The sequence below is a fragment of the Trichechus manatus genome, unplaced genomic scaffold, assembly GCF_000243295.1.
Source record: "Trichechus manatus latirostris isolate Lorelei unplaced genomic scaffold, TriManLat1.0 scaffold00101, whole genome shotgun sequence".
NCBI lineage: Eukaryota > Metazoa > Chordata > Mammalia > Sirenia > Trichechidae > Trichechus > Trichechus manatus.
The window spans coordinates 9614313-9641549 of record NW_004444037.1 but is presented as its reverse complement, the minus strand read 5'-3'; the positions used below and the strand labels follow the sequence as shown (position 1 = coordinate 9641549).

Genomic DNA, 27237 nt, shown 5'->3' with positions numbered 1-27237 from the left:
GCCTTATCACTGGACTCCTGTACCTCGTTACTCTCATGGTTTTACTGGGCTGTCCACTCCCAGGCTGAACAGTGAACCTCGAAGGTAACTTCGCCACTGAGCTGCAAGGGTATCTGGGGGCCATACTCTCGGGGTTTCTCCAGTCTCCTTTAGGCCAGTAAATCTGGTCTATTTTTTTTTTGTGAGTTACATCCTTCTCCAGCTCTGTCCAGAACCCTCTGTTGTGATCCTGGTCAGAGCAGTACATCTTAACTTTTTAACGTCCTCACATAGTAATGAAAGTTATCATATAATTTAACACTTAATTATAAACTGTTTTACTATAGTGACTATAAGCTCCTTTGAAGGCAAGGGACCATGCCTTATGTTTCTTTGGTATCTCTGATGGTACCTAGCATAGCACAGAAAATATATCTGATACTGTTTTATTCTAATTGCCTTAAGGGAGAAATTCATAACTAGTCATTGTGTTCAGTACCAGCAGTACCATACTGAACCCACTGCCATCAAGTTGATTCCAACTCATAGTGACCCTACAGGACAGAGTAGAACTGTCCCATAGGGTTTCTGAGGAGTGGCTGGTAGATTTGAATTGCCAACCATTTGGTTAGCAGCCAAGCTCTTAACCACTGATTGAGGAAAAAAAAAAAAAAAATTCTAGAAAATCATTAAACATTAAATTAAAAAAAACTAAATTTATTGAAGTCTGAGATACTGATTTTAGAAGAAAAACCATAACGTTGCCAGGTAATTATAATGTGAATTCAGAAACTGTAAACATGACTAACCTGAAACAGCCTAGAAAACACATGAAAGGTAAATACTGCACAGGATCCATCAGTGTCAGACAGCATCTGATTGACATGGCAGCGCCAGGCTTCTTCTTCATCATCATATGCTACTGGTTGAAAAGCGGCTATTATGGCAGAAAGAAATGGTGATGGTAGAGGTGATGTCTGCACTTCTGGAAAACCATCCTGCTCTTCTTCATCTTGACTGTTAATATAAACATCACAATAATCATAATACTATCTTAAGAGAACAGAATAGATCAGTTACTTAAAATAGTTTGATGTAAGTCATTTCAACATAAATTATTTTTATTTATATATACACACTGATTTAGAAGATGTACAACAACTTAAACTTTGTAAGAAAGCACAATTAAGCAAGTTTCTGTGTTCTTCCTATGTAGAATCTTTACAATTAGAAATCTAATTTCATACAGGCTCTCTCTTCAAACAACCCAAGTCTTTTAGTATGCCAGCACTATGGATTAATTTCAGTAATTTCTCTGAATAATAGAAATTAGAATGCTTTTATATTAAATAGTCAATTTTGGAGGCTCTTTATTTAAATGGCCTCAAATTGCTGCTGATGATGATAAAAGGTTTTGATTATGAACTTTTGTGCCAAGGGTTGTGTCTAACTTTATGTGGATCATTTCAGTGAATCTTCTTAACTCTATGAGGGTTAAGTACTATTATCATCCCAATTTCACAGATGATGAAATAAGAATTTCAGTGAGGTTAAATAGCATGCCTACGTTATTAGGTAGGAAATGACAGAGCCAGAATTTGAACTCAGGACTATGAGTCCAAAGCCAAGGCCATTAGCCATGACACATCCTGCCAGCTCAGCTATTTCATAAGCATATACGAAAGAAACCTAAGACCTGGCCATTTCCTCTGGGGTGTTTGTAATCTCAATACTCAGATAATACATACAAAAATGGAACAATGAAAAAAGATCAACATGTATTTAAGGCAGGCATTCCATAAAGAAATGCGTAACTTTAGGTCTGAACGATGATGTATTTGAGTCAGACACTCCATAAAGAAATGTTACTCAAGGTCTTAAAATTGTGTGCTTCACATTACAAGGCAGCTCTATAAGGCTTCACAGAAATGACAGAGTAATTCATACAGAACAGAGGGACTTAGGATTGGAGGGAGAAGATCCAAACAAAGCAAACATTTCAAATGAAAACTTACATTATATCTCAAAAAGGTTAATTGTAAAATGCTACTGTGGTGATTGATTGTAACAAAATGTATCCTGTAAGCTTGAGTAGGTATACCTCTATATTTAGCAGGAATGCACCATTCTATTTTCGCTTTAGTACTTGGCCAAAGCCAACTACTTGGCTCCAGCGTTTTGGAAATTCAAATAGCTGAGTATCTACCTTAACATCATATCTGGCATCCCTGAACCTGTACATGATCAATGACTGATTCATTGCATAGGCTACAGTCATATTCAAATCAGTAATATGAATAAGATATGTCACTAAGATTTACTGTTAATAGCTGAATATTTACTTTCAATAGCATTCTAGATCTATTTAGAATGAAAAATATCCTTATTTAAAAATTCTATTAATTATTTGGAGCCCTGGTGGCACAGTGGTTAAGCATTTGGCTGCTAACCAAAAGGTCAGCAGTTGGAATCTACCAGCTGCTCCTTGGAAACCCTATGGGGCAGTTCTACTCTGTCCTTCAGGGTGCTATGAGTTGGAATCAACTCAATGGCAATGGGTTTATTAATCACTTCAAGTGTAAATGTGTAATTTTTATTGTAAGAGGAGAATTCTGAAATAATCATTATTAAAGACTGATTTTTTGGATAAAAATAATTATCAAGAATCTTCAAAGAACAGAATAGGAAAATAAGTACACTGATGTAGAGTGCATTAAGTTAGATACCTTTAAAAAGAACATTATTTTGAGCCACAGGTACTTACGAGCTTTAAATAATAAAAAAAGACAAATAGATATTAGATTATATCATAATTCTGTTACAGAATTGTTTAAGTCATTCAACACAGATTTTTTAAATTTATATATACACAGTGATTTAGAAAATGTACATCAACCAACATTTCCTTTAAGAACTATAAATAATAATTGGCTATTCAATTTAGTTAGCCCGTGAGTAAAGAAAAAGTTCTATTTGGGAATTCTTAACAGTCTGTGATAATAAATTTTGAGTGAATGGAGCACAAAATTTAAATGGAACAATCTAGCAGAAAACAGTACTAAATAAATTATCAGTTCTGCCTATTATATAGAAATCAAGCTTTAAAATTCTGACTGAATATAATGAAACTAAAATATATTTTGGGGATATACTTCAGATTTATTATTCTTGTATCGCAGAAGTTCATTCAGTGATTCTGACACTTGGCTTTGGCCATGGCAAATAATGATTTTAACACTCAGCCATTTGGCATTCAACCATGCTAGGTATTTGGTGTGCTTCTAGATATAGAATGCCACTGACTGTGCTTTGAGAATGACCTACGTGATGTCTTTAAGTGAATGTCAATAATACAAAAAAAAAAAGCTCATCATAGTAAGTTATTTTATTTTTTAAAAGACGTTACAGAGTATGATTATGGACTGAAACATGTAAAGAAGGGAAAGTAAATAAACTGGAATAAAAGGGCATTTTTTGGCGGAGGGAACAGGGAAGAAAATATCACCTCGGTATAGTGTTTGTGATACTGTATTCTCACCTAGACAGTCCAGAGAAGTCAGCTTCTTCTTCTTCACACCTTTCATCTAGTTCTTTCAAAGCTAAGGTAACATCCTCTTCACAGATTGACTCCGGATAGCTCTCAGGAGCTAGAGGCTCTGGCATTTCAGTTTCTTCTAAATCAAGAATTCCTTGACACACAAGAGAATCCTGTTGTTCTTGAATTATATATGACCCTTCATCTTCAAAGGCTGTAATACCCTGTTCCTCCTTTAATGCTGAACTTATATCCTGTAAAACAATCATATTTTTCATTGACTTTAAAAAACTATTATAGTATATAAAGTATTTGTTGTTGTTAGTTGCTGTTGAGTTGATTCTGAATCATGGCAACCGCATGTGTGCCGAGTAGAAACGCTTCATAAGGTTTTCAAGGCTGTGTCCTTTCAGAAGCATCACCAGGCCTTCTTCCGAGGCACCTCTGGGTGGATTTGAACCACCAACCTCTTGGTTAGTAGTGGAGGAAATAGCATATGGGGCTTTGACAAATATGGGATAGGGCTGGTATTCCAGAAAAAGGGAACAGAAGACATCAAAGGCATAAAAATACCACAGGAAAAATACAGAACATTGATCTGGATCCAGTTAATCGGAGAAAGTTGCCAATTCTTCACGTCTTCACAGAACATCACTTTTACGTAACACAGTACAATCATTTCTTAATAGCTCCAATAGCATACATTTGATATATTCTATTTAAGGTTTCCATCTGAATTTTTTTTTTTTTTTAAAAAGATTTAGCCATTAAAGGGGTAAAGCATGTGGTACTGGGAGAGACAATTCTACACCAAGAATTTTTACTGGTATTAAAAATTCTCTATCAATTAGAAAATATCATGTTATTTCAAACCACAAAACTTCTTAATTTGATACACTCACTTCTCATTAGTTACACCTATATTTGGTTGTCATTTGTTCTCAAATAATAATTTAAAGATACGTTTTAACCATAATTACTACTATACGATAAATGTGAACATTATCTAATACTACCTAGATTTCATGAAGAAAGTGCTTTTGGACTAATGGCATAGATTCTGTTGGTTATATGCAGATTTTGAGAATCAAATTGTCTTGAACTCCATTTTCTTAGAAAATCACATGTGCACACACACACACACATTCTTTGTTACATTCAAAGAATCATTTCCTAAAAAAAAATTTCTGTCAACTATGAATTGGATTTCTAGCTATTATAAATCCTAAAAGAAACTCTCTGTGAAGGTTTCTCCAGTAAACACAAGTGAAGAACTTCATCCTTTTAGAGCTCAGAGTGTAACTTACTGGGACAAACTGGGCTGTACAGTTTTCTATCATGACATGAAATGCTTCAGCCTATTCTATCTCCTCGATATTAATACAATTAAGGGGAAAATGCAAATAAACAGTTTTATGAATGGATTTTTTTCCTTTTAATTCATAAAATATTTCACCTATTAAAATTAATCATACTTCTCATCTTAAGAAGCTGCCTTAAAAATAGAGTTAAGGTTTTATTTCAATCTCCTGGTGCTTTTCTACTTTTTTTTTAAGGGACAACCTTGGGACTTTTGACAATATTAGGCACACTAGGGAAAAACACATTAGGCCAAATATATTCAGCATGTTGAATTATTCTCTACTGGACATTCTTTTAGTGATAATTTTAAAGTCAGTAGAACTAGTTCTAAATGGAATACTATGGTCTAAAAAACATCCTTTTCATTTTGGTAGATTCTGTTTGGACACTTTCAAAGGACTTGCTTCCTCTGTCTAATTCCTACTCATTCTCATAAGTCACTCTCTCCAGGAAAGCCTTCTCTAAACTTCTAGACTTTTGTCACCTCTTACAATGAGCTTCAAGCCACCATCATCTTCTGCCTGGATTATTATGATAGCCTCCTAATGGGTATCCTTAACCAGTCCATTCTGTATGTTAGATTATGTCACTTTTCTGCCCCAAAACACCAATGGTTTCCCATCTCACTTTGAGTAAAAGCGAATCATCACAATAGTCTACAGAGTAAGGCTCTTGGTTCTCTCTCTGGCCTTGTTTCCTAATATTCTTCCCGTCTTATTCTATGTATCTTATCTACCCCTCAAATACACTAGGGATGTTCCTGCCTCAAGGCTTATACATTTGCTCTTTCTATGACTGGAACTCTCTTCCACGTGACATGCCCCATCCCCCCGCCGAGCCCAGTATCGCATGCTCTGCTCAGTGAAGCTTTCCTTGTCTACCCTATTTGAAATTGCATCCCTTCCCCAAAAAACTCTATTTCTCTTTCCTTGCCTTACCTCTCTTCTAGAATTTATCATTATCTAATGCCCTGGTGGCACAGTGGTTAAGCGTTCGGCTGCTAACCAAAAGGTTGGCCGTTTGAATCCACCAGTGGCTCCTTGGAAACCCTACGGGGCAGTTCTACTCTGTCCTGTAGGTCACTATGAGTTGGAACCAACTCGATGGCAATGGGTTTTTAATGTGCTTAAGATATTTTACATATTTATTTACTTTTAAATTTCTCTCCACTAGAATGTAAAAGCTCCATGACAGGAATTTTTTTTTTCTGTTTTGGTTCCTTTCATTCTCTGCTGAATTCTAAACACCTGCAGAAAGAGAGTATTCAGTAAATATTTGTGAATAGAAAGAATGAATCCTTGTACTTCTACCATGGTGCATAGCATGCTTTAATTGCTTAACTGTCTTTCCTGAGGTAAAGGATTATCTCCTTGGTCATTACTGTTTCCCCAGGAAATTTACAGTGCTTGGGAAGTAGGCCCACTAAATATTGTTGAATGAATGAATGAATGCCCCATCCAAAATAAACACAACATTTCCAACAAATCTGGATCATTTCTAGGAGGTAGTTTACTCATTATGATGGTAGCTATTTTAATAACCAAAACTAAATAAAAATAAAAGATTTTCTTCTTCTGTTAAACAAATGAAAATATATCATCATACTACTTTTGTTAAAATGGTATTTCTCGTGTCGGCCTGCTGTTTTCCACTGTTTTTAATGAGAATTCCTAATCAGTTTTTAATATACTATGATCCAAACTAGACACGGATGAGATGAATAACTCGTAGTTAATGTTCACCTAGGAAGTCTCCCAACAACTGAAAGGCAAAAGTCTACTTAAGATTCATCTCTAAAGCCTGTCACTTCTCTCCTGTAAACATTTAAAAAAATTTTTTAATTTTACTGAAAATATACACAGCAGAACATACATTCATCCATCAATTCCTGTCATCATTTTTCACGTTCACATGCTCTTAGTTCAGGCCCTCCTTATCTCGTGCTAACGTTCTTCCAGCTCATCTCCTTATCTTAACCTCTTCCAGTCCACCCTTCACAGCTCTATCATGGAGACGCCACTAAAACACAAATCGGACCACATCCCTCCCCGATGGCAACCACCTAGACTGTATGCTCCATGTGGCTGGCACTAGGACCTACTTTCCATTTTCCACACAAAAAAGCCAAGATTTTAAAATAAACATAATCAGATCATGTCCTGCTTCTGTTTAAAAATACCCACTGGTTTCCTGTTGCATGGCCCATAACACTGATCATGAGAGAGCTTCAACCCATCCCTCTGACTCACTCCATCTCCCTTACTCCATTCTCTCATGTTCACTGTGCTCTAGCCCCACTGGTGGCTGGCTTTTAGTTCTTCAGGTATACCGGGGGCTTTTGTAGCTGCTGCTTCCTCTGCCTGGAACACTCTTCCTCCAAATCTTCAAGGGCCGGTTCCTTGTCACTTAGGTGTTACCTCAAATACCATCCTAACTTTTTCCCTCATCGACTTCCACATTACTGTTATATTTTCCTAGTATAATTAATAAGACAATCACTTTCTGATGTGTAATTTGTTTTGTTACCTGTTTGTTATCTGTCTCTTCTATTAGAATTAAGCTCCATAAAACCAGAAACCTTTGTCTGTTTTCTGTAGTGCTGGAGACCCAGTGCCTAGAAGTGTCTAGCACATGATAAGGGCTCAAGAAAGATGGGCTAAATAAATGAATGCACTCATGCCCTGTATTCCCATCTAAGTCTGGTATGGTGCTTGTCACATAATAGGTATTTCTTGAAAGAATAAAACTTCCTCACAACTTCCTATCACCTTAAGATAATCTAAATTTCTTTAGTATGGCATACAGGACGCTTGTTTCTTAAACCCTATTCATCTCCCTTTTTGCTTCTTCTGCTTCCATTTTATTCTCTAGAAAGCTTGAATTTCCAGCTGTTACTTGAACATACCATGATGGTTCAGATTTTCCTTTCTCCATCTGTCCCTCCGTCTGGAGTGCCCTCACTGCCACGTGGTGCTTAGCCTTGAACATGTCTCTTATTGAGTTGCTCATACTGAAGTGTAATGTCTTTACACTTTCATACTGAAGTGTAATTTCTTTTTTTTTTTAAATCTTCTCTGTTTCCCTCAATAGACTATAGACTCCCCAAGAACAGGGTCCACACCTTGTTCATCTTTCTAGCACCTAGCAGAATACCTGACATCTAGTACAATCTCAGTAAATATTTGTTACACTGAATTATCTAAATCTCACCTACACTAGTATGGGTATTTAAAAAACTGCTCAGAAGGAAGTCTAAATGCCTTCATTTCAAAATACATTGTCTGCTTACTATTAAAGAACCTTCAAATACGTAAAATAAATTGTTAAACTAATAAGAACATGAGAATTCAACTTACTAAAATAATATCTAATAACTAGATTAGTCTAGATCTAGTGACTACATTAATTTAGTTAACACTGACAAAAATACAGTATTTTCCTAGTATTTTATGCCTTACCAGAGCATAAAAACACATATGACAGAGCTATCAATTACATTATTAAAAAAATTATCTATAATAATCTTAAAAAGAAAACACTAAGAAAACTAATACTTACTTATTTTTGGTCGGTCATTAGCTTGAAATCTGGCTTACTTCTCACAGGCCTTTCCAAAAAACATAATACTAATGGTTCCAAAATGTTTTTAAAAGGTTTTGATTTAACCACCTGCTAACAGAGCTAGCCTGAGGTTTTAATCCTAATCATAGCACCAATCATGTAAACCCAAATACAAAGCAAAAAGAGAAGAAAAAACAAAAGCGGTCCTTCAAAGAATATACAATGCTACAGAAGGTGCTCACCACCCCAGAGAAGCAGCCTGTACATGAATCTAGCCACATTCTGCAAATAAAATGCTCATTAAAAACACTCAGGATTATTTTTAACCTGTAGGTCATTTCCTTAGTCCATCAACTTAAAAAAATTTTTTTAAATCTGATTTGTCTATTTTCATTTTAAACAACTCAACAGGTTATAAATACTGGAATTAAATCAAATAATTAATATATCAGATGAAAACTCTTTTGAAAGAGAAGCAAGGGATGTGATGGAGCGCTAAAAAGAGCCCAGATTGGCCAAGCACCAGATCCCATTTCTCCCCACCTCAGGCAGCTGGCTGTTAGCATTATTTAGAGAAGCCTCCAAACTTGGGGTCTCATCTCTGATTTGAAGCACTTCTTCAGTTGTGGCACTGCTAGTGGAATCTTGAGACTGAAGAAGTGAATCAGAATGGTCTGGCATGGTTTCATCTGCAGCAGAATCACTGTTTAACTAAAAGGAGAAAGTAAAATAAGGAATTCGTTTGTGAGACAGTAATGGTCACAAAGGCTACGAGAAACATATTCCACATCATAAGATATTCTGGGGCCTAGTTATAAACAGCTTCAATGATTTTCTAAAATTATCTCTTTTTCCCATTCAGTCTATAGCAGAACGGGTACTGTTAATGCAAGCAGCTAATCATTCAGGAGAATCAAATGTCCACTAATACATGTTAAATTTTGCTAAACAAAGGCTAGCAAAGTGGAAGAGCTCTATGTAACTATGTTAATCTTGAACTGAAATTCACATTTTTGTGGTAATATTTTGTGTTTTCAGTTAGTCTGAGCAGGGGCTCCAGTGCCCAGTATGTAGCGGTTTCTCAAGCAGCGATGTTAGTGGGGAAGCAGGCTCGCATGTCTAAACCAGCCATTCACTTATTTAAGCAAAAATCAATACCATGAAATTTCAAAAAGACAAAAGGAATTAGGACAATAACACAGACTTGTAATGGCAATGCATCACTAGCGGGGTTTATTTTCTTTGAGAAGTAGTAGCTGTTAATTAGAAAAAAGAAATCAGTATAATCTTCCTTTTCTAAGCAGGTCAATATTAAATATCAGAAAAATCAAGTCTATGATTCAGTGTAGGTAAAGGCAAAACTTCTTTCTTTTTTATGAAAAGGAAGCATATTCAAATTCGTTTTTAAGTCAATGCCACCATGACTAAGTTTGGTCTTATAAGCAGGCAGTCAATTCTGCCCCCAGCCTCTAATGAGAGCTAAACTTTACTGAGCACTTACTATATGCATGGTGGCTTTCCTCCTCATAAAATCCCCATAAGGCAGATACTATTAGGAATCTGCTTTAAAGGTTAGGTAACTGGACCACAGTTACACAGTGAGTTAGTGGCAAAGCCAAACTATGCGCCTATTCAGTCAGTCACTGTTGCCAATTACTCCACCATTCCTTCAAATGAGAACAGTCCTATGCAGGACCACACCTTAGGGGACACGGTTAAGTGCATGGGTGCTGGAGGCAGACTGCCTGGTTCAAATCCGCATGCTAGCTGTGTGATCTGTGACAAGTCACCTAATTTGCAAAACTGCAATAGCCATACTTACCGCCTGTATTTGGGGTGAGAGTTACCGTAACTAGTACAAGTAAGACATCTTGAACAGAGCCTGGCATATTGTGGACATTTGGTAAGTGGTATCTATTGCTGTTGTTATCACCAACAGTTTAATTATCACTTAACACTTTAAATGAGGGGTTAGTTGAAAGGCATATCAGGCAACGATGTGATGCCAAAACAGGAGAGGTCACGGGAAGCCAACCACAAACTGTCAACTTTACACTTTGCCTAAAGCCAGCTGAGCCCCGCCATTCAACACGGCTGGCGGCAATTTACCAGCAGGCAGAGTGTAGAGCAAATGGGTCTAAAGCAGAGGGAGGTATAGTTTAGTTCAGTATAAAAAATGCATTCATAAAGAGCTGTGTAGCCTTAGCTGAGTCCTGGTCTTCACTCATTGATTCCTTAGCATATGAAGCATGGTGGCTACTCCACACACCTTCTCTGCCCTCAGACTGCCATCTTCAGTATTCAATCCTGCAACCACTGCCTCTGTGGCCTTCCTTTCACCTCCACATTTATCAATGAATACATTACTCTTGTGGCCTTCACTTTTGCATTTTTCACTTACTCTTTAAATCTCTGCTGTCTAGTCTTTGGGATACAGGTCAGAGCCTCCATATAATTGGCTTGATCTTGAAAGTGACCTAACTTGTGCTCTATGTTTCCAAACCAACTAGGAAAGAAATGCGGGTGGCAAATTAAGCAGAGTCAGTGCTCATGCTGATAACAGACAACCAAAGTAAAACTATATCATTCAAGATGAGGCCCTCGAAAAGTGCTCAGCACAATTTCCCATTGCCAGAGAGAAGATAAAACACATGTCTTGCTGCAAATGGGTGAGGAGTATCAACTTTACATGTTTAGTTTGGTCATGAATAATAGAATTCTCCATTACCAGTGCAATTTTGTATTTTCACATTGGTGTGTGCATTTTACACACTGAAATGAAAATCAAGAAACAGTAATTACTAAGTTGAAAGAGGAAAATATGATCAACTGTCATTGTACCAAAAGGTAACTGTATACCATCTGTGTGCGTGACAGTATCTGGCTGGCAGTGAGTGCTGCTTCTTCTTCTGAGGACTCATCCGTATCTTCCTGGTTTGTCAGGTTGAGGCTGGGGGTGCTACTGGAGCACTGATACTCCTGGAGGGATGGAGTGTCCCCCTTGTCAATACTGTCAAGTGAGCGCCTGCGGACTCCCCAGTTGAAATTGTCCATACTTTCACCCTGGGAAAGCAAGACATGATTTCTAAGACACCAAACATACGTTTATGAAAGTAGTAAGTGCAATATACCAGGAAAACATACACCAAGATGAAAAATACTTAATGCATCATAAACAGAGTTTCAATCAGCCCTTCAGTTTCCTCAAACTTTTAACATATCACTAAATATTTATATTAAGAGAGATCAAAAGATCTGGTTGATAACCTGTTTTAACGAAATTGTTTTCTTGGCTTTCTATCTCATATTACTGGGGATCAACTAAATCTATTATCTATGCCATTTCTATTCTAATATACAAACACAGATGAGACTACAGAGAAGACAAACACATCACAGGTGACAACAAATAAACAATCCACAACACTAGGCTGCAACTTACCTGCAGCTCCTGGTTAGCAAAAAGGAAAACACACAGAATTAGAAAGAACAAAGACAAACATTTAAATATACACTACACCTTTGGAGAAAACTCTTTGTGATTTTTCAAACCCAAAGACTGATTCAAGCTCTGGATTAAGCTTTGTGAAGGAAGCCAAAATGTGATTCCAACTACTTCTTTACGCAAAATATACTGTGAGAAAGTCAGAGACAGACACTTAAAACAACATTTCTGTGATACACTTTGGCAACACAAACTTTAAGAAAATCTTCCAGATTTACAGAGATTTGATACTTGATGATACAATGCAAAACTGACTTAAAATACCCACATTCAATTGACAACATACAGAGTCACAATTTTAGTCTGTAGGATGGCTCTGGCTAAATGCAATGGTCATTTTTGGTCATTTTTTTTTTCACAGCTATCAAAACATAACCTTTGCTGATTTTAAAAGGTCAAAAGGAAATACGACAAATTTCATCCCACTGTAGGGATTTATATACGTTATGTTTCTGTTATTCTAAGCTGATCCTCCTTTTGTAAGGATATAACTCTTACACTCTTTCTTAAACCCTGAGATGACAAATTACACTGGGGTGGCTAGCTAAATATGATTTATTTGTATCTTCTACTCAGGAAGGGATTGTCCAGAATAGAGGTTTTCAAATCTTTTTTTTTTTTAAAGCAGAGGAATACTTCGTTCAAATGACACTTTAGATGGGAAGTCTGCTGTGCAAAACTGATTAAAGAAACAGAAAAAAAAAAAAAAAAAAAAACAACACAGAGCTGCTCTGATTGAAGAAGGGTGGCCAGGAGCTCTGCCCATTTGACCCTTAGATCTTTCTCTGCTGTTCCTTGGGTATCCTAGATGCCTTAGGGCTCTACAGGTCAAGACTCTGAAAACCACTTTTCTTGAACATACCATTTCAAATATTATTACGTAGCATAATATATCATAATGGCAATAGCTCTCAGTGTATGTTTGGTGAGTGAATGAATATGCTGTAGGCTTTCAAGGTTGTAGGTATCTTAGAAGTTTGATTTGTAGCAAAATATTTCTTGTTATCATGTTTTAAACAAGACTATATTCAGGTTTCAGAAAATCTAAATCATTTGATCTGGCCTAATTATGAGACATAAATTAGCCCCTACCTCCAAATTACTGAGACTTGAGTTAAAGACAGAACCACAGTAAGCATCTTTAATCTATCCTGACTAAGTTTCTATTCAAAAGCCACATTTACTACTACTGACATTTCAGAGTACTAGATGAACTCAGCATTTACAGTGCTCTTAAAAAAAAAGCAAACAAAAATAACCTTACCATTACAAAAATGTCAAGAGCTTGACTTTAGAAATTTTAAATTCTGAACTGAAAAAAGCAAATAACTACCAAAGAATTTAGAAACTGCTCATGGCCTTGAGGTAGGGCAGCAGGTCTCAACTGCCCATTACACTTTCTTGCCTGGCTGTGCAAGTCTATTCTATTTCCTACAACATGTTTTTCAAATTGTAGGTTATGAAATCAGTTTTAGAGGGTGGTGACCTGCCCTTTTTGAATGAAATGAAATGAACTGGAAGAGAATAGAAAATGTCAGTATGCACAGCATATAGTAATGATATACATTATTTGTTGAAATCTTTATTTTAGGGGTATGTATACAAACGTTCTTGGATGCAATGTAAATCCAACTATGAATTACAAGTCCAAAAAAGTTTAAAACTCATTGTCCTACGCAATGCTGACTGATCTTTCTTTCTTGGGTTTCTATGAACCTGTATAAGTGTGTCTGTGGGAATACACAAATGGTGAATGGGAATATGCATATAGTTCTATTATAGAGAATGATTACATAGGAGCCTATATAGCTTCTGGGAGCCCTGGTGGCACAGTGGTTATGAGCTTGGCTGCTAACCAAGTTAGAATCTACCAGCTGCTCCTTGGAAACCTTGTGGGGCAGTTCTACTCTGTCCCATAGGGTCGCTATGAGTCAAAATTGCCTCAACGGCAATGGGTTAAAAAAACAAACAAAAACATATATAGCTTCTAAACTAGCATAAAGGCATTTGTATGACTCTAAGCCATCATGGTCATATTTTCATATCTGCAGGGGGTGCTGAAACATATCGAAGAGGGCAACCTCACTTTCCTGAACTCATCTTACAGGACTATCAACAACTGTGGGATGTGGCCACTATATTCCATACCTCCACCTCCGGTTAGAGCCAAAGGAAACATCCCTTCAATAGAGTGGAGGAATGTATATGAGCTATATGAGTGAGTTTAAATTATCTGGAAAAAGTTATATAAATGACATGATACAGATACTCGATATTAAGGCATTCTGGGCCTCTGGCATACAGCTATTTGTAATAATTTTAAAATGTAGGTTGTTTTTGAACTATATGCTATAAACTGTCCAGGTTTGGAGCCCTGGTGGCATAGTGGTTAAGAGCTACGGCTGCTAACCAAAAGGTCCACAGTTCAAATCCACCAGCTGCTCCTTGGAAACCCTAGGGGGCAGTTCTACTCTGTCCTATAGTGTCACTATCAGTCAGAATCAACTTGACAGCAACATGTTTTTGTTTTGTTTTTTAAAATTCAGTGTTTAGGGGACTGATGTCAGCTGCAGGAATGGGTGCCAAATAGCCTAAGACAACCAGGGCAATCCTATTCTCTTTGCCACGGTGATTGCTTTAGGAATTGGCATGTGTTCCAACTTGGGCCACTGAGATGCGATAAGAGGTTTGTAAGAGCATTAGGAAAGCAACTTCTTTGCTTTGATGAGAGCATTTCTACACGTGACCCTTACTTCCTCGGAACACTGCTGTGTGCAGACGTCAGGCCACACAGCTGTGACAAATATCTTGCCACTGTCTGGGGTTATAAGTTGACTTACAGAGAAGAGCAGAACCTAGACAATTGCAGGGAATCGCCAGAGACCTTATAGGGCTGACTGTTAGCTCTAACTCTGAACTTTCTCAGTTTTGTGAGCTAATCAACCTTCTGAGATGGATTTTCCATTAAAAAGCATTTAAAACGGACACAACTATCAATGCAATCTAGACTGAATCAATTTAGAGGAGATGGCCCTTTGGGTATTAAATGAAATCAGACATTTGAGAGAGTTAGCTCCATCATAAAGAAGAAAAGTGGTTAGGAACGTTATAGGAAGAATCTCAGTCATCTGCCATAGGGGAGAGTTCGAGAGAACTGAAGTTTTCCTAATAGTCAATGAAGTGGTAAGTGCCATCCTCTTTAAAATTGTGATTGATCAATTTTAATATAATTTTACTGTTTTGCTGCACTTTAATTTGTATAGCTCATGCAAAACCTTTAGGTCCAAGCACACCTTAAAATCACTTTTGAAGAAACACATTCTTTAAACTTACATTTTTAAAGATGAAAAACTGGATGTTTCTCTTTTACTTTAGACTTATTCTGCTATTGCCTAATTATACTAATCACATTTAGCTCCTAATTTAGATTTTTAACCTTCTGTCCTTATACTGACTTTAACAAGGAAAGAGCGCATGGTAAAATCCTTAATTCTCAAACAGCTGTAACTATTGTGTAAATATTATCATAGAAAGCCCATATCCTTACCTCTGCATCTTCCAGTTCAACATCTAAAAAGTCAAAATCCTTAAAAACGCCAAACTGTTGTTCACTGCTATTATCTTCCACAGCTACTTCTTCCTCTTGAATTATGTCTTCTGTTGTAGAAATTAGGCTAGTCTGTTGGTCACTGACTTCTAAATCCTCATTAGAAGAAAATACGACCTGAGGCCCAACCAAAAACAAAACAAAAAAATCCATCCATCAGCTTTGTCACTCTGTATACGAGACATCATTGCTGTAAGAGTCACTGCAGGCTTTGTTCCTCAATGAATTTGGAGCTTAAATTTGGTATTCCTGTTAAAGTTTAACTGGCTGAATCCCTAATTAGCGTAGCTGCCATGTGTCAAAAGGACAAGAAATATTTTTCTTCATTTTTAGTTAATATCGTAATCAGGTAAGTTAGAAAAAGCAAGTGAGTTGGCAGAGCAATTTCCATTTCTTCATGGAATAACATGATTTTTAAAACCTTTACATATGGTCATGACTACTCACTGATGGATTCTTCGGAAGGCCAGATTCTGGACCACAAAGGGAAAGCACATTCATTAGCTTTTCTCTTGTTCTCCGCTATGGCAAATACATAAATAAATACATGTTAGGATTATTCCAAAACAAGACAAATTTGCAAGTTTTCACATATGCAATAAAACCAAATGTTCAACTATGAATGTTCAACTTTTATATTCTTTCATGTACCTGTGATAACTGTGGCCTTTTCCAACTAACAGGAACCAAGGCATTAGAATTAGAGCCGGAAGAAGTTGAAGAGGTACTTCTAGTGACAGCAATAACTTTTGGTTTCCCATTTCTTCCAGCTGCACTATGCTGATCACCATATTTATTTCCAATAATTGGTGTCTATACAGAAACAAAATACCAGTGTTTGACTAAAGTATCTCAGCATAAAAGAAATTTATAAATGTTAACAGCATATCTATCACATATCACATTTTCTATAAGCAACCCCCCCTTAAAGAAAAAAGAGGGAGATTACAAAGCATGAAATAGATGATACAAAATCAAAGGTAATGATGTCTTTTTTTTTAATCGGGAGACTTTACTGGAGATGACAACTTTGTATCTGAGAGGACTACTAGTGAGCTTATTTCTATTTTAAACACATATCTTCTTGAAATCTACCACCTCTACCTTTCCCCCTTTGTAGGATGCTTAGAAAATATAAAAAAAGAAATTAAAAATCATCTGCAATGTCACCACTCAGATTTAATGTCTGCTAACATTTTAGTGTTTTTTCAATGCATGTTGTTAAGTGTGCCTCAATAACGTGCTTTAACAAATATTCATGATACGTAACAACTCCAAAGAAGATGTCTATTCCAAAGAAGATGTCTATGTAGTCTCTTTCTACAAATCTGATGTGTAGTATTTCCAAAATTTATTTCAGTAAAAATTCTATGGTGACCCAAAACTCATTTATATTTATTTGGCTTCATGAAGTGTTTTGAATCTGTATTTGAAAATAAAATCCAAGCTTATCTGCATGTCACACAAGTCCCTTTATGATCTGGTTCCTGCTTATCTCCCTAGCTTCAACTACTACCTCTCCCTCCTGAACTTTACACTCTAGCAAAACCGAACTTGATACTGGTTACCGATACACACCATGCTTTTTTACAGACCTATGTTTTGATACATGTTGCATCCTTTGCACAGAATGTCCATGAAGCAAACCCCTTTTAAGGATGACTCCAGAATTCCAAGGAGGCCTTCTCTGAAACAACCGCAGTGCTATGTAACTATGCTTGGACGTTTACCAAGCTAATTGTAATTTATGTGTCTGTCTCCCATGCTACACATGAGCCCCTAGATGTAAACATGCTTCATCTCTACCTCTACTGTATCTCTAGTGCCTACGCATAGCAGGTACTTAAGAACTTATCATGAAACAAATTGGAATGAAGTATATCATTGTTTTAAGACTTCAAATCACTGCTTCAAACAAAATAATTGTTACAATATCAATTTTCAATTCTGGAAAAAAAAAACAAACAGGTTCTTCATAATATTTCCATGCTACATACTTCATGTTAGAAATTCTCATATGATATAGCTAAATTAGCAATAAACATATTTCTACCTTAAAAAAAGAAGTTGTAGATAAATTTTAATAACTAAACTGCAATAAAATTTATATTTATATATAATCCTAAGGGGCCCTGGTGGCACAGTGGTTAAAGCATTTGGCTGCTAACCGAAAGGTTGGCAGTTTGAACCCACCAGCTGCTCCACCAGAGAAAGATGTGTCAATCTGCTTCTGTAACGATTACAGCCTTGGAAACCCTATGGGGCAGCTCTACGCTGTCCCATAGGATTGCTATGAGTCAGAATTGACTTGACAGCAACGGGTTTATATACAATCCTAATCAATGAAAAAGGAAGTGATTAAGTCTTCAATTTTTATCTTTCTCAGCCCCTCTGCAATATACTTGTTCAACAATTTCCTTCCTGAAAAGTTCTTCCCTGGGCTTCCAAACGACCATTTCAACTGCCCCAAGACCACCCAAGAGAGGTCTCAGGTGCTGGAGAAAAAAAAAAGTAGGGTTTCCTGCAAGGGTCAAAAAATCTTTACATGAGATTTCTATTAATAAGCAATACAGTTAGGCCTCAGGTTCCCTTCTGGACTGGAGGACCCTGTCTCTGTCACCCTAAAATATGGGATTCTTGAGTTTCATTTTATTTTAGCCTTATTCTCTTTTCAGTTTTCCTTCCACGGTTTCAACTATCCCCTTATACAATGCTAACCAGCTACCACTGAGTCAACTCTGACTCATGCCGACCCCATCGGTGTCAGAGTAGAACTGTGTTCCACAGGGTTTTCAATGTCTGATTTTTTGGAAGTAGGTTGCCAAGCCTTTCTTCTGAGGTTCCTCTAGGTGAAGCCTTCTGGTTAGCAGCTGAACATGACTGTACAACACTAAACCCTCTGCCACAGAGTTGATTCAGACTCACGGCAACCCCACACAACACTAAAAACCCTTAAATTGCTATTTCTACTGCAAGTTTCCTCTAAAACCTCAGATCCCAAAATCTAACTGCCCACTGGACATCGCTATTAGAATATTCCTTAGTCACTTAAGAGTCAACATGTCTCAGACTGAACTCATCATCCCCTCCTTCCCCACTAAGATCAGTTATCTGTGTTCCCACTCTCTCTAAATGGTACCAACATTCATCCAGTTGTTAAAATCACTGTCCTCACTTACCACCTCCTACTCTCCCTGGGTGGTACAAACAGTTGAGTGCTAAGCTACTAGGGAAAAGCTGGCAGTTCGAACCCACCCAGAGGCACCCTGGAAGACAGGCCTAGCAATCTGCTTTCGAAAGGTCACAGCCGTGAAAACCCTATGGGGCAGTTCTACTCTGCACACATGGGGTCATCATGAGTCAGAACAGACAGCAACTAACAACAGCCACCTTCCCTATCAAATCAGGTCAACCACTTCCTTGATCTTTTTGTAAACCATCTTTTCTCTATTTCCTCTGCAAATGCCTTGGGACAGTCCCACATTATCTTTTGCTCAAATTATTCTAACAGATTCTTACAGTTTTACCTCCCTGGTGCTGTGCTTAAAGTGCTTGGCTGCTAACCAAAAGGTTGGTGGTTTGAACCCACCAGCTGCTCTTCGGAAGAAAGATGTGGCAGTCTGCTTCCGTAAAGATTACAGCCTTAGAAATCCTATGGGGCAGTTGTACTTTGTCCTATAGGGTTGCCATGAGTCAGAATAGACTTGATGGCAATGGGTTTAGTTTGGTTTTTGGCTCTCGCTGGTCTATTTTCCATCCTGTTGTCAGAGTGATCTTCCTAAAATGCAAATCCTAGTATTTCCTACTCTAGCTAACAACACTTTAAGAGTTCCTAATGCTTCAAAACAAAACCATTGTCCAATGTTGGGATGCAAGAGCCCCACGGTCTTACCCCTTATTCCCCTATATGATGTGCTGAAAGTACACTGTACTAGTTGTAAGTTTCCAGGCAGGCACCCTACTCTCTCACGCTTAACAAGCCTTCACACATGCTGCTGTTTCATGGATTCAACCTCCTCTCCCCCCTAACTTCCATATGTGCCTGTCTAGGGTTACTTACTTTTCAACACGCAGCTCTGATGTGACCTCCTTCCTGAAACCACTTCTCTAGGTTAGATGTACATACTATGTACTCCCACAGTACTTTTAACTTAGTTCTAACCAAGCTTTTATCACAGTGTTTATTTGCCTGTTTCCCCTAAGAAACTGTTAAGCTTCCTGACAGTAGCCACCCACCCCCTCCATTTTCCTAGTTGCCTAATACTGAATATGGAGTCCCTGGGTGGTGCAAAGGTTAACATGTTTGGCTGCTAACTGAAAGTCAAAATGTTGGGGGTTTGAGTCTACCCAGAGGTGCCCTGGAAGAAAGGCCTGGTGATCTACATCCATAAAATCAGCCATAGAAAACCCTATGGAGCACAGTTCTACTCCAACACACAGCGGTCACCATGAGTTGTAATCAACTCGACGGCAACAGGTAATTCCAAATATGGGCTTAAGAAATGCTTGTTGAATAAATGAAAATTCCTAGTAGAGTACTTATATCGATTCCTGAGCATCTTACCTCAGATATATCAAAATGAAAATCTAAGGTCTTGCCAGGCAACTCTTTAGAGACATTATTAAAAATTTTAGTGAATGGTATCTCAGGAGAACCTATATCTCCTCCATAGGTCTTGGGGATGTCACTGGGTACGACAAGACTTGCAGAGCGAGACACCACCAGCTTTAATATGTTGAGGGCTTCCTTCCAGTAAGGGCTCTGGTTAAAAAAATAATAAACATATAAAAGTTACAAATACATATTTAACTAAGAACACAAATTCAGTGTACACTGTAGACTATGTAAATATTATTTCATAAATTAGTAATTCAATGTGGCATGCGTCCCTAGGGGAAATCTAGCAAATATTTGATGAGTTAATTTCTTTAAGCCTTAAGAGGAAAAGAGAAATCTGCTTTAGAAGGAAATATAATTGTTGTTTGGCAGGATAAGATGCAAAACATAAACAGAATCACCAAAGATTCTACATTTTCTGAGTATCTGTAGTCACAAAATTTTCAAGGGAATCTAAAAAGTAGTCTGGATTTCTTAATTAAGTAATGGAAACATATTTTTAATACAGTTTTACTACTTTCAGACATAGACTAGAACACAAACTCGGCTAACCAAGCATTTCCATTTGTAAATTTTGCATATATAACTAGAGTGTAAACACACAATATTAATCTGTAGAGGCTCTTAAAAGAGTTTGGCCTTTGATACGTTATAGTCACAGTGCTGATGTGCTCAGAAAGGCCTTTCTTAATAGATAGTTCAAGGTGAAATTCAGTACAGACCAGGTGGCTTCTCATTGTTTACATTTAAATTAAGTCTGATTTTCAACTTTCTAAATATCTGGACTTTATATCACACACAAAAAGCAACTCTAAAATACAGACTCTTAAAAGAGTTCCTCTGTTTCTAAAAGTAATATTTTTTTCATTATGTAGAACCTGATTAGAAATGTACAAAGAAACGAGTCACAAACCTCATATCCAGGTATGGTGACTGCTGCCACTTATGTACATATTGTCCAGTCTTTACTGAAATGCATATTCATACAATTTTTTAAAATCACAAGTAGGAGCAATATCAGTTCTACCATTAAGATTCTGCTTTTTGTCATTTAACACTGAGAACATTTTTCTCATGTTATAAATACTCCTGAAAACCTAGTTTATCGATTAACCATTTCCCTGTTCTTGGACACTTATGGTGTTTCTGATTTTTTATAATTATTGTGGTCACTCACCTGTACATATTTCCCAATAATCTTTATGATCTCCAGATTAAACTGCTTGACTGGGGCAGCAGAGAGGTCAATATGACTCAAAAGACTATAGATGATCTGTAGTAATGACTGCTGCATACTGGACAATCCTTTTTCTAACAACTAAAAATAACATTAAAAAGTACACTTTAATCAGGTTAAAGAAAAATTACAATATTTAAATTTATGATGTTGAAAAACAAAATAGCTTTAACCCATGAGTTTATAGTTAGATTATTAGAAACTCAGAGCTAAGATAATGTCTATTATTGCCATTTTTCCTTAGTTCAGAAAGGAGAATTAGATAATTATTTTTTATCATAATCTTAGTATTTTCTTTTATTTCCTTAATTAATTTAGTTGAGCATATTTTAGGTTAAGAGGAAAATCAGTCTACCACCATCACCACAGATTAACTACACCCAAAACATTCACATCAACTACTTACTAGCTATGTGACCTTGGACATTTCTTAATCTCTCTGAGCCTTGATTTTTTTTTAAAGTGTAAAATAGCAATACTATCTATATACTTCATAGGGTCTTCAGGGGCAGATTAAATTAAGTTAATGTCATTTTTAATACATGTAGCTAGTTTCAGAACTGTTGTTAGTAATAATTTGAGAATTATTAATAAGAGAATAATTTACATTAATAAGAGTAACATTTGAGGCAAAAGCACTCTCTGTACACAGTGGAAAAATGCTGCCAGTATGCAGTACACAACACATTGTATTATGCCAGTTCCAGGCATTAGAATCCCATGACTGGATCTTTAGGGAAAACTAAGGAGCCCTGGTGGTGTATCGGTTAAGCGCTCGATAACCAAAAGTTTGGCAGTTCGAACCCACGCAGGGGTTCCTCAGGAGAAAGACCTATGGATCTGCTCTCTTAAAGATTACAGCCCAGAAAATCCTATGAGGGCGGTTCTGCGCTGTCACATGGGTTTGCTATGACTCCACAGCACCCAATAACAACAACAGTGCCACCTTAACGGCGAGCTTTATGGTGGCACAACTGAAGCTGGTCTAAGGCCCAGGGTTAAATTCAAAGCCAAATTTGGCCTGGTATTATGTTGGCTCTTGTCCTAAAGGTATAGGTATAAGATAAATCTAGTGACATGCACTTATTCAGGCTAAGAAGCTATCAGGCAGGTAGCTCAAATTGTCAGCTCACTTAAATATAAATTTGATGGTGGCAAGCATATCAAAACCAACACTTTAAACATTCATACCAGCCATGAAGCACTTTCATGATTGTGAACATCGGTGACTTAGCTAAGTTAAATATTAGTGCTAGGAACAATATTTAAACTGTTTACTCAGTTCTGAATAATTCTTTGAACTTTGTATAGTTATTTGTTTGATTTCTAGAGGCCAACTTTTTAGAAAAGAAGGTATTCCTTTATTAAAAACTGATAAACATTCTTAGGGAATAGTAATTCTTTTGAGGTTATCCTTGTGCCTGCTTAATAATTTACATTAAAGGCATGAAGTTACCTATGCATCAACAGATAAATATTAACATTTTATGCTGTTCTAGGGCTATTTTTTAATAATTCCATTTTTAGCCCCTCCAAAATCGTATTTTAAATTCGGAAGCAAATGTATCATTAAAATAAAAACTTACCCAGTAGAAATGTCTTTGCATGCTATATTATTATTCTAGAAAGGATTTCAAAGCCAAAAGCCAATTTTATAGAAACAAACATTATAATCATTTGCTAGGATCAAGACCACTAAAAACTTTACCTCTGCAAGATAAGTCACAAGACTAAATGTGGTATCTGAGAAGGAGTCATGCAGGTATCTACACACAACATTGATCCAGTTAGAACAGTCTCTGGAATACGTGTGCGTGCTGTACAAACTCATCATATGAGCCAGGTTGACAAGTGTCGGGCACTTCTCTTCTGCACAAACCTAGACATCAAACAAAATTATTTCACTCAGTTAAAATGAAGACACTTACATTTAAACTTGATTTTATATAAAGTGTATTTATTTAATGAAATAATTTGGATGTGTATCTTTAAGTTTTAATATATTTTATTTTCAGTACAGTAGAAAAATTAAATGGAAGAGAAAACAAGCACAAAGAACTCTTAATAACTAAACAGACAAAATGGGAAGGTGTTTAGTATGTCAAGCACTACTGAGGATGCTAAATAGTATGGCTTTTTTCAGTCTGATGTTTTGGAAACTGTTTTTGGTAAAATCCATATATGGTTTTGTAAACCCCATACACCGTTCTGTAACTACTCTGTAGAAATTGTTTTGTTTTGTGAAATCCATACATAGTTCAGTGCACAAGTACCCAAACAGACTGACTCAACCTGGGAATCCTCAGGGAGGTTCAGAGCTGCTGTGCCAGAGAGGAAATGCTTTAGTTTCAAGCTGTCCAGCGGATCTAAGAGAAGCAATCAATTGCAGAGATCCTCAACACATGTGATATATTCAAAGGACTTCACTGGAGCTCTGATAAAACTGAGTCCTACATCTCCAATGGATGATAATCTGCAGGGTGGACCCCAAACTGGTCTTCAGAAAAATATCTAAAGTTCTAAGATCCTTAGAGCAATCTTTTTAGGGTCACTTCAAAATGTATTTACCTCTTAGAATTTACATGATACAGTACTATGGAATCCAAACCAACAAATGTTTGGGGGTATCTTACTGACCCCAAAGCATCCTCTCAGTCTGTTTGTTCTCTAGGTTATAGGTAAGGATGTCCCTGGTCTCGTCTGAGCAATACTTGAGCAATGCAGAACTAGAAAAGGGCCACAGTAGTCTTACACCCCCATCTATCATAAAGGGCTAACCAGTTGCCATTGAGTCGATTACGAGTCATGGTAACCCCGTGTGTGTCAGAGTAGAACTGTGCTCCAAAGGTTTTCAGCAGCTAATTTTTCAGAAATAGATTGCCAGGCATTCTTCCAAGGTGCCTCTGAGTAGAATCAACCCACCAACCTTTGGGCTGGCAGCTGAGCACTTAATTATTTGTGCCACTCAGGAGCCCTCATAAAGGGCTGGCCTCACCTTAATTTCTGCTTTTAGTTTTCCTTTGTCATCTTCTTAGTGTTTTGTGGTATTTTCACAAACTGCCTAGAGTATTTAGTAAACAAAGTAGAATACATATTTGCAACTTTTCAAATGGATCTGACTTTCACTTTGATAATTCTGAAGACATTTAATATGTTTAGAGGGCCTCAAATTCATCATTTGGATATTGTTATTGGACAGGCTCGGGATATGAAGGTATGCAGCACTGTGTAGAGACCATTAATCCAGTAACGACAGAACAGAACCGCCCCATGGAATTTCCAAGGCTGTAATCTTTCCGGAGGCAGACTGCTGCATCTTTTCCCGTGGATAAAATCATAGAAAGCAGCTGATTTCATGCATTAGTCTTCCACCCACAAAACAGGCAACAGGAAGAAAAAGGAAAATTTGGTTGATATTTCTTTTATTTGTATTTCAAAATATAATAACTTATCTATTGTTAAAAAATCACAAAATTTTAAAATTTCACAATTCTTTCAAATATGAAAAACTTTGTTGACTAAAACAGATATGTAACATCTTAAAAACAGTTTTTCTAAAACTGATTTAAAAAAACCCTATTTTTAAAAAGGAAGAAAATTGCACTGTGCAATTTTATAATAAAGCAAATGACTAAAATTTTAACTTCAGAATTTTTGAATTATCAGGTTAAATATGATTAAAAGAGAGGATGTTTTTATAACATACTTCTGTTAGCATACTATTTTTGCCACAATGAATAGCTGAAGAGGACAATATTTGTTTTAAGTGTTGCCTCATTTTGAAATTCTGTGCTCTCCTAGTGCACAAACAGTACAACTAGGGGTATTTGCATAATGAGGAAGTACATAATGGCAGAAAATTGCTCTCAACAGTTATGAGTGAGAGAACAATTAAGAAATCAATTTAATCCACATCCTGTAGGTTGCTAAAAGCATACAGAGAGGGAACCTTTGTGTGTTGCCCAACAGGAAGAAAACAGGCTGAAAAACAATCTATGAGTCACAGAAGGCCACATTTGATTTTTTAAAAACAAAAATGACATTTCGGAATTTCCTGTGTCCTGCTATGATCATGAGAGCAGAAGTTTGACACTCAAGGGGCTGCAACATCGTTAAAGCAGAGCGCCTCACTTATCCCAGCATTTAGCAGGTAGTTATTTAACATGTTTCAGCTGCCACGCGCAAATGCTTCTATTCCCCTTATTAGAAGATTTATGCCTTTTATTCTCTTGAAATCCCAAATTAAGCCAATATACATTTTTTCCCTCATTATTTTCTTTCTCACTCCTAATGCAAAAAAAAAAATAATTGTTTACAGCATTTTTCTAATGAACTGTCATCAAAACAACCCGTTGCCGTCAAGTCAATTCTGACCCATAGCGACCCTATAGAACAGAGTAGAACTGCCCCATAGGATTTCCAAGAAGCAGCTTGTGGGTTCAAACTGCCAACCTTTTGGTTAGCAGCCAAGCCACTGCACCACCAGGGCGCCAACGTGTCATTAGAATATTAAAATGAAAGTTATTTTAATAAATTTATATTTTGTATCACGTTTAGACCTTAGTAACGCAAATACATGTTGTTGGTTTCCTTTAGGCAAACGCTCATTTATAAAAGGTGATACTTCATTTCTAACAATCATAGTAATTCACCCTCTCTTGATACTTAATGTTCTATTGAATGAGTTTATTAAGTAAAACCAAGAATAAGACATTCTTGCCTTATTTCCTATCACTGCCATTTTTATTTGAGAAACTAAGATATATTTCCATTAACTATAATACTGGCTCTTCTTTTTAAATACAGGCTTTAAAAATGATCATGCTAAGAATCTCTCCGTATCTAGTTTATTTAGAACTTTTATTAAGAATAGATTCAACATCCTATTTTATTAAATATTTTCTTGTCTTTTATTACATATCATCTATCAAGATAATGGAATCCCTGGGTGGTGCAAATGGTTAAGCACTCAGCTGCTAACCAAAACACTGAGGTTCAAGTTCACCATTAGATCCTCGGAAAAAAGGCTTGGTGATCTACTTCCAAAAAGTCAGGCACTGAAAACCTTATAAAGCACAGTTCTACTCTGTCACACGTGGTGTCACCATGAGTTGGAATGGATTCGATGGCAACTGGTTTGGTTTTATCAAGATAATGACCAGACTCTTGTTACCGTTAATGTGATTAATTGGGCTGGTAGTATTTTTTCACTACACTGGCATCCAGAAATAAGTTTGCCTTTCCTAGTGTTAAAATCTGGGCCATGGAGAGGGTGGGTGTTTTATTTGGCTTTCTGCTGACTTGCTCTTTCCATTTACTGTTGTGCTACTTGTTAAATGAATCTTAACTCTCAAAAAATTTGCTCATTTAAAAAGCTATTGCAGAGAATTTTATTTGCTATCCCCTTTTGTTGCAAACTTCACTGGTTTTTCTCCCAGTGCATTTAGCTAGGCTATCTTATGTTGCTATTCCCTCTCCTCCCCTAGTTCACATAATTTCCTGTTGTACATATATAATTCATAAACTTATATAACTACTTCTTTTTGGTTGTTTATATTTTGTCTGAAAAGCTTTTGTTCCAACATTCAATGACTGACAACGAAATAAGAAAATTAAGAATTAAATTTAAGCAGAAGGCAAGCTATTTGAGAGTTCTTTTTTGTTTTTAACAGAAGAAATTATTAAAAATATAAAACATCAAAATGAAATTTTTTTTAAATTAAGATAAAGAGCTATAATATTTTTAAGCAAATATTAACAGATGATTTAAAAATAGCTACATTTCTGTTTTCAGAGCTGTATGAGACAAGAGCCAAATAAGGAAGGAAATAAG

General features: G+C 36.6%; 1 protein-coding gene across 18 annotated transcripts in view; it reads right to left on the bottom strand.

Annotated features, from left to right (window-relative positions):
• FRYL (FRY like transcription coactivator) overlaps nt 1–27237 on the bottom strand; it is a 281765-nt gene that overhangs the window by 14436 nt on the left and 240092 nt on the right. For 13 of the 18 annotated variants that reach the window (XM_023737361.1, XM_023737369.1, XM_023737371.1 and 10 more), the window contains 10 exons: nt 23113–23283; nt 21345–21485; nt 20114–20311; nt 16201–16362; nt 15997–16071; nt 15490–15666; nt 11279–11500; nt 8981–9148; nt 3518–3768; nt 789–996 (listed from right to left, as the gene is read on the bottom strand). In XM_023737361.1, coding sequence (XP_023593129.1) covers nt 789–996; nt 3518–3768; nt 8981–9148; nt 11279–11500; nt 15490–15666; nt 15997–16071; nt 16201–16362; nt 20114–20311; nt 21345–21485; nt 23113–23283 — 1773 coding nt within the window. Of the gene's footprint in view, nt 1–788; nt 997–3517; nt 3769–8434; nt 9149–11278; nt 11501–15489; nt 15667–15996; nt 16072–16200; nt 16363–20113; nt 20312–21344; nt 21486–23112; nt 23284–27237 lie in introns of those variants that run through there. The other 5 variants (XM_004382915.2, XM_023737373.1, XM_012557427.2 and 2 more) reach the window with 2 other exon arrangements.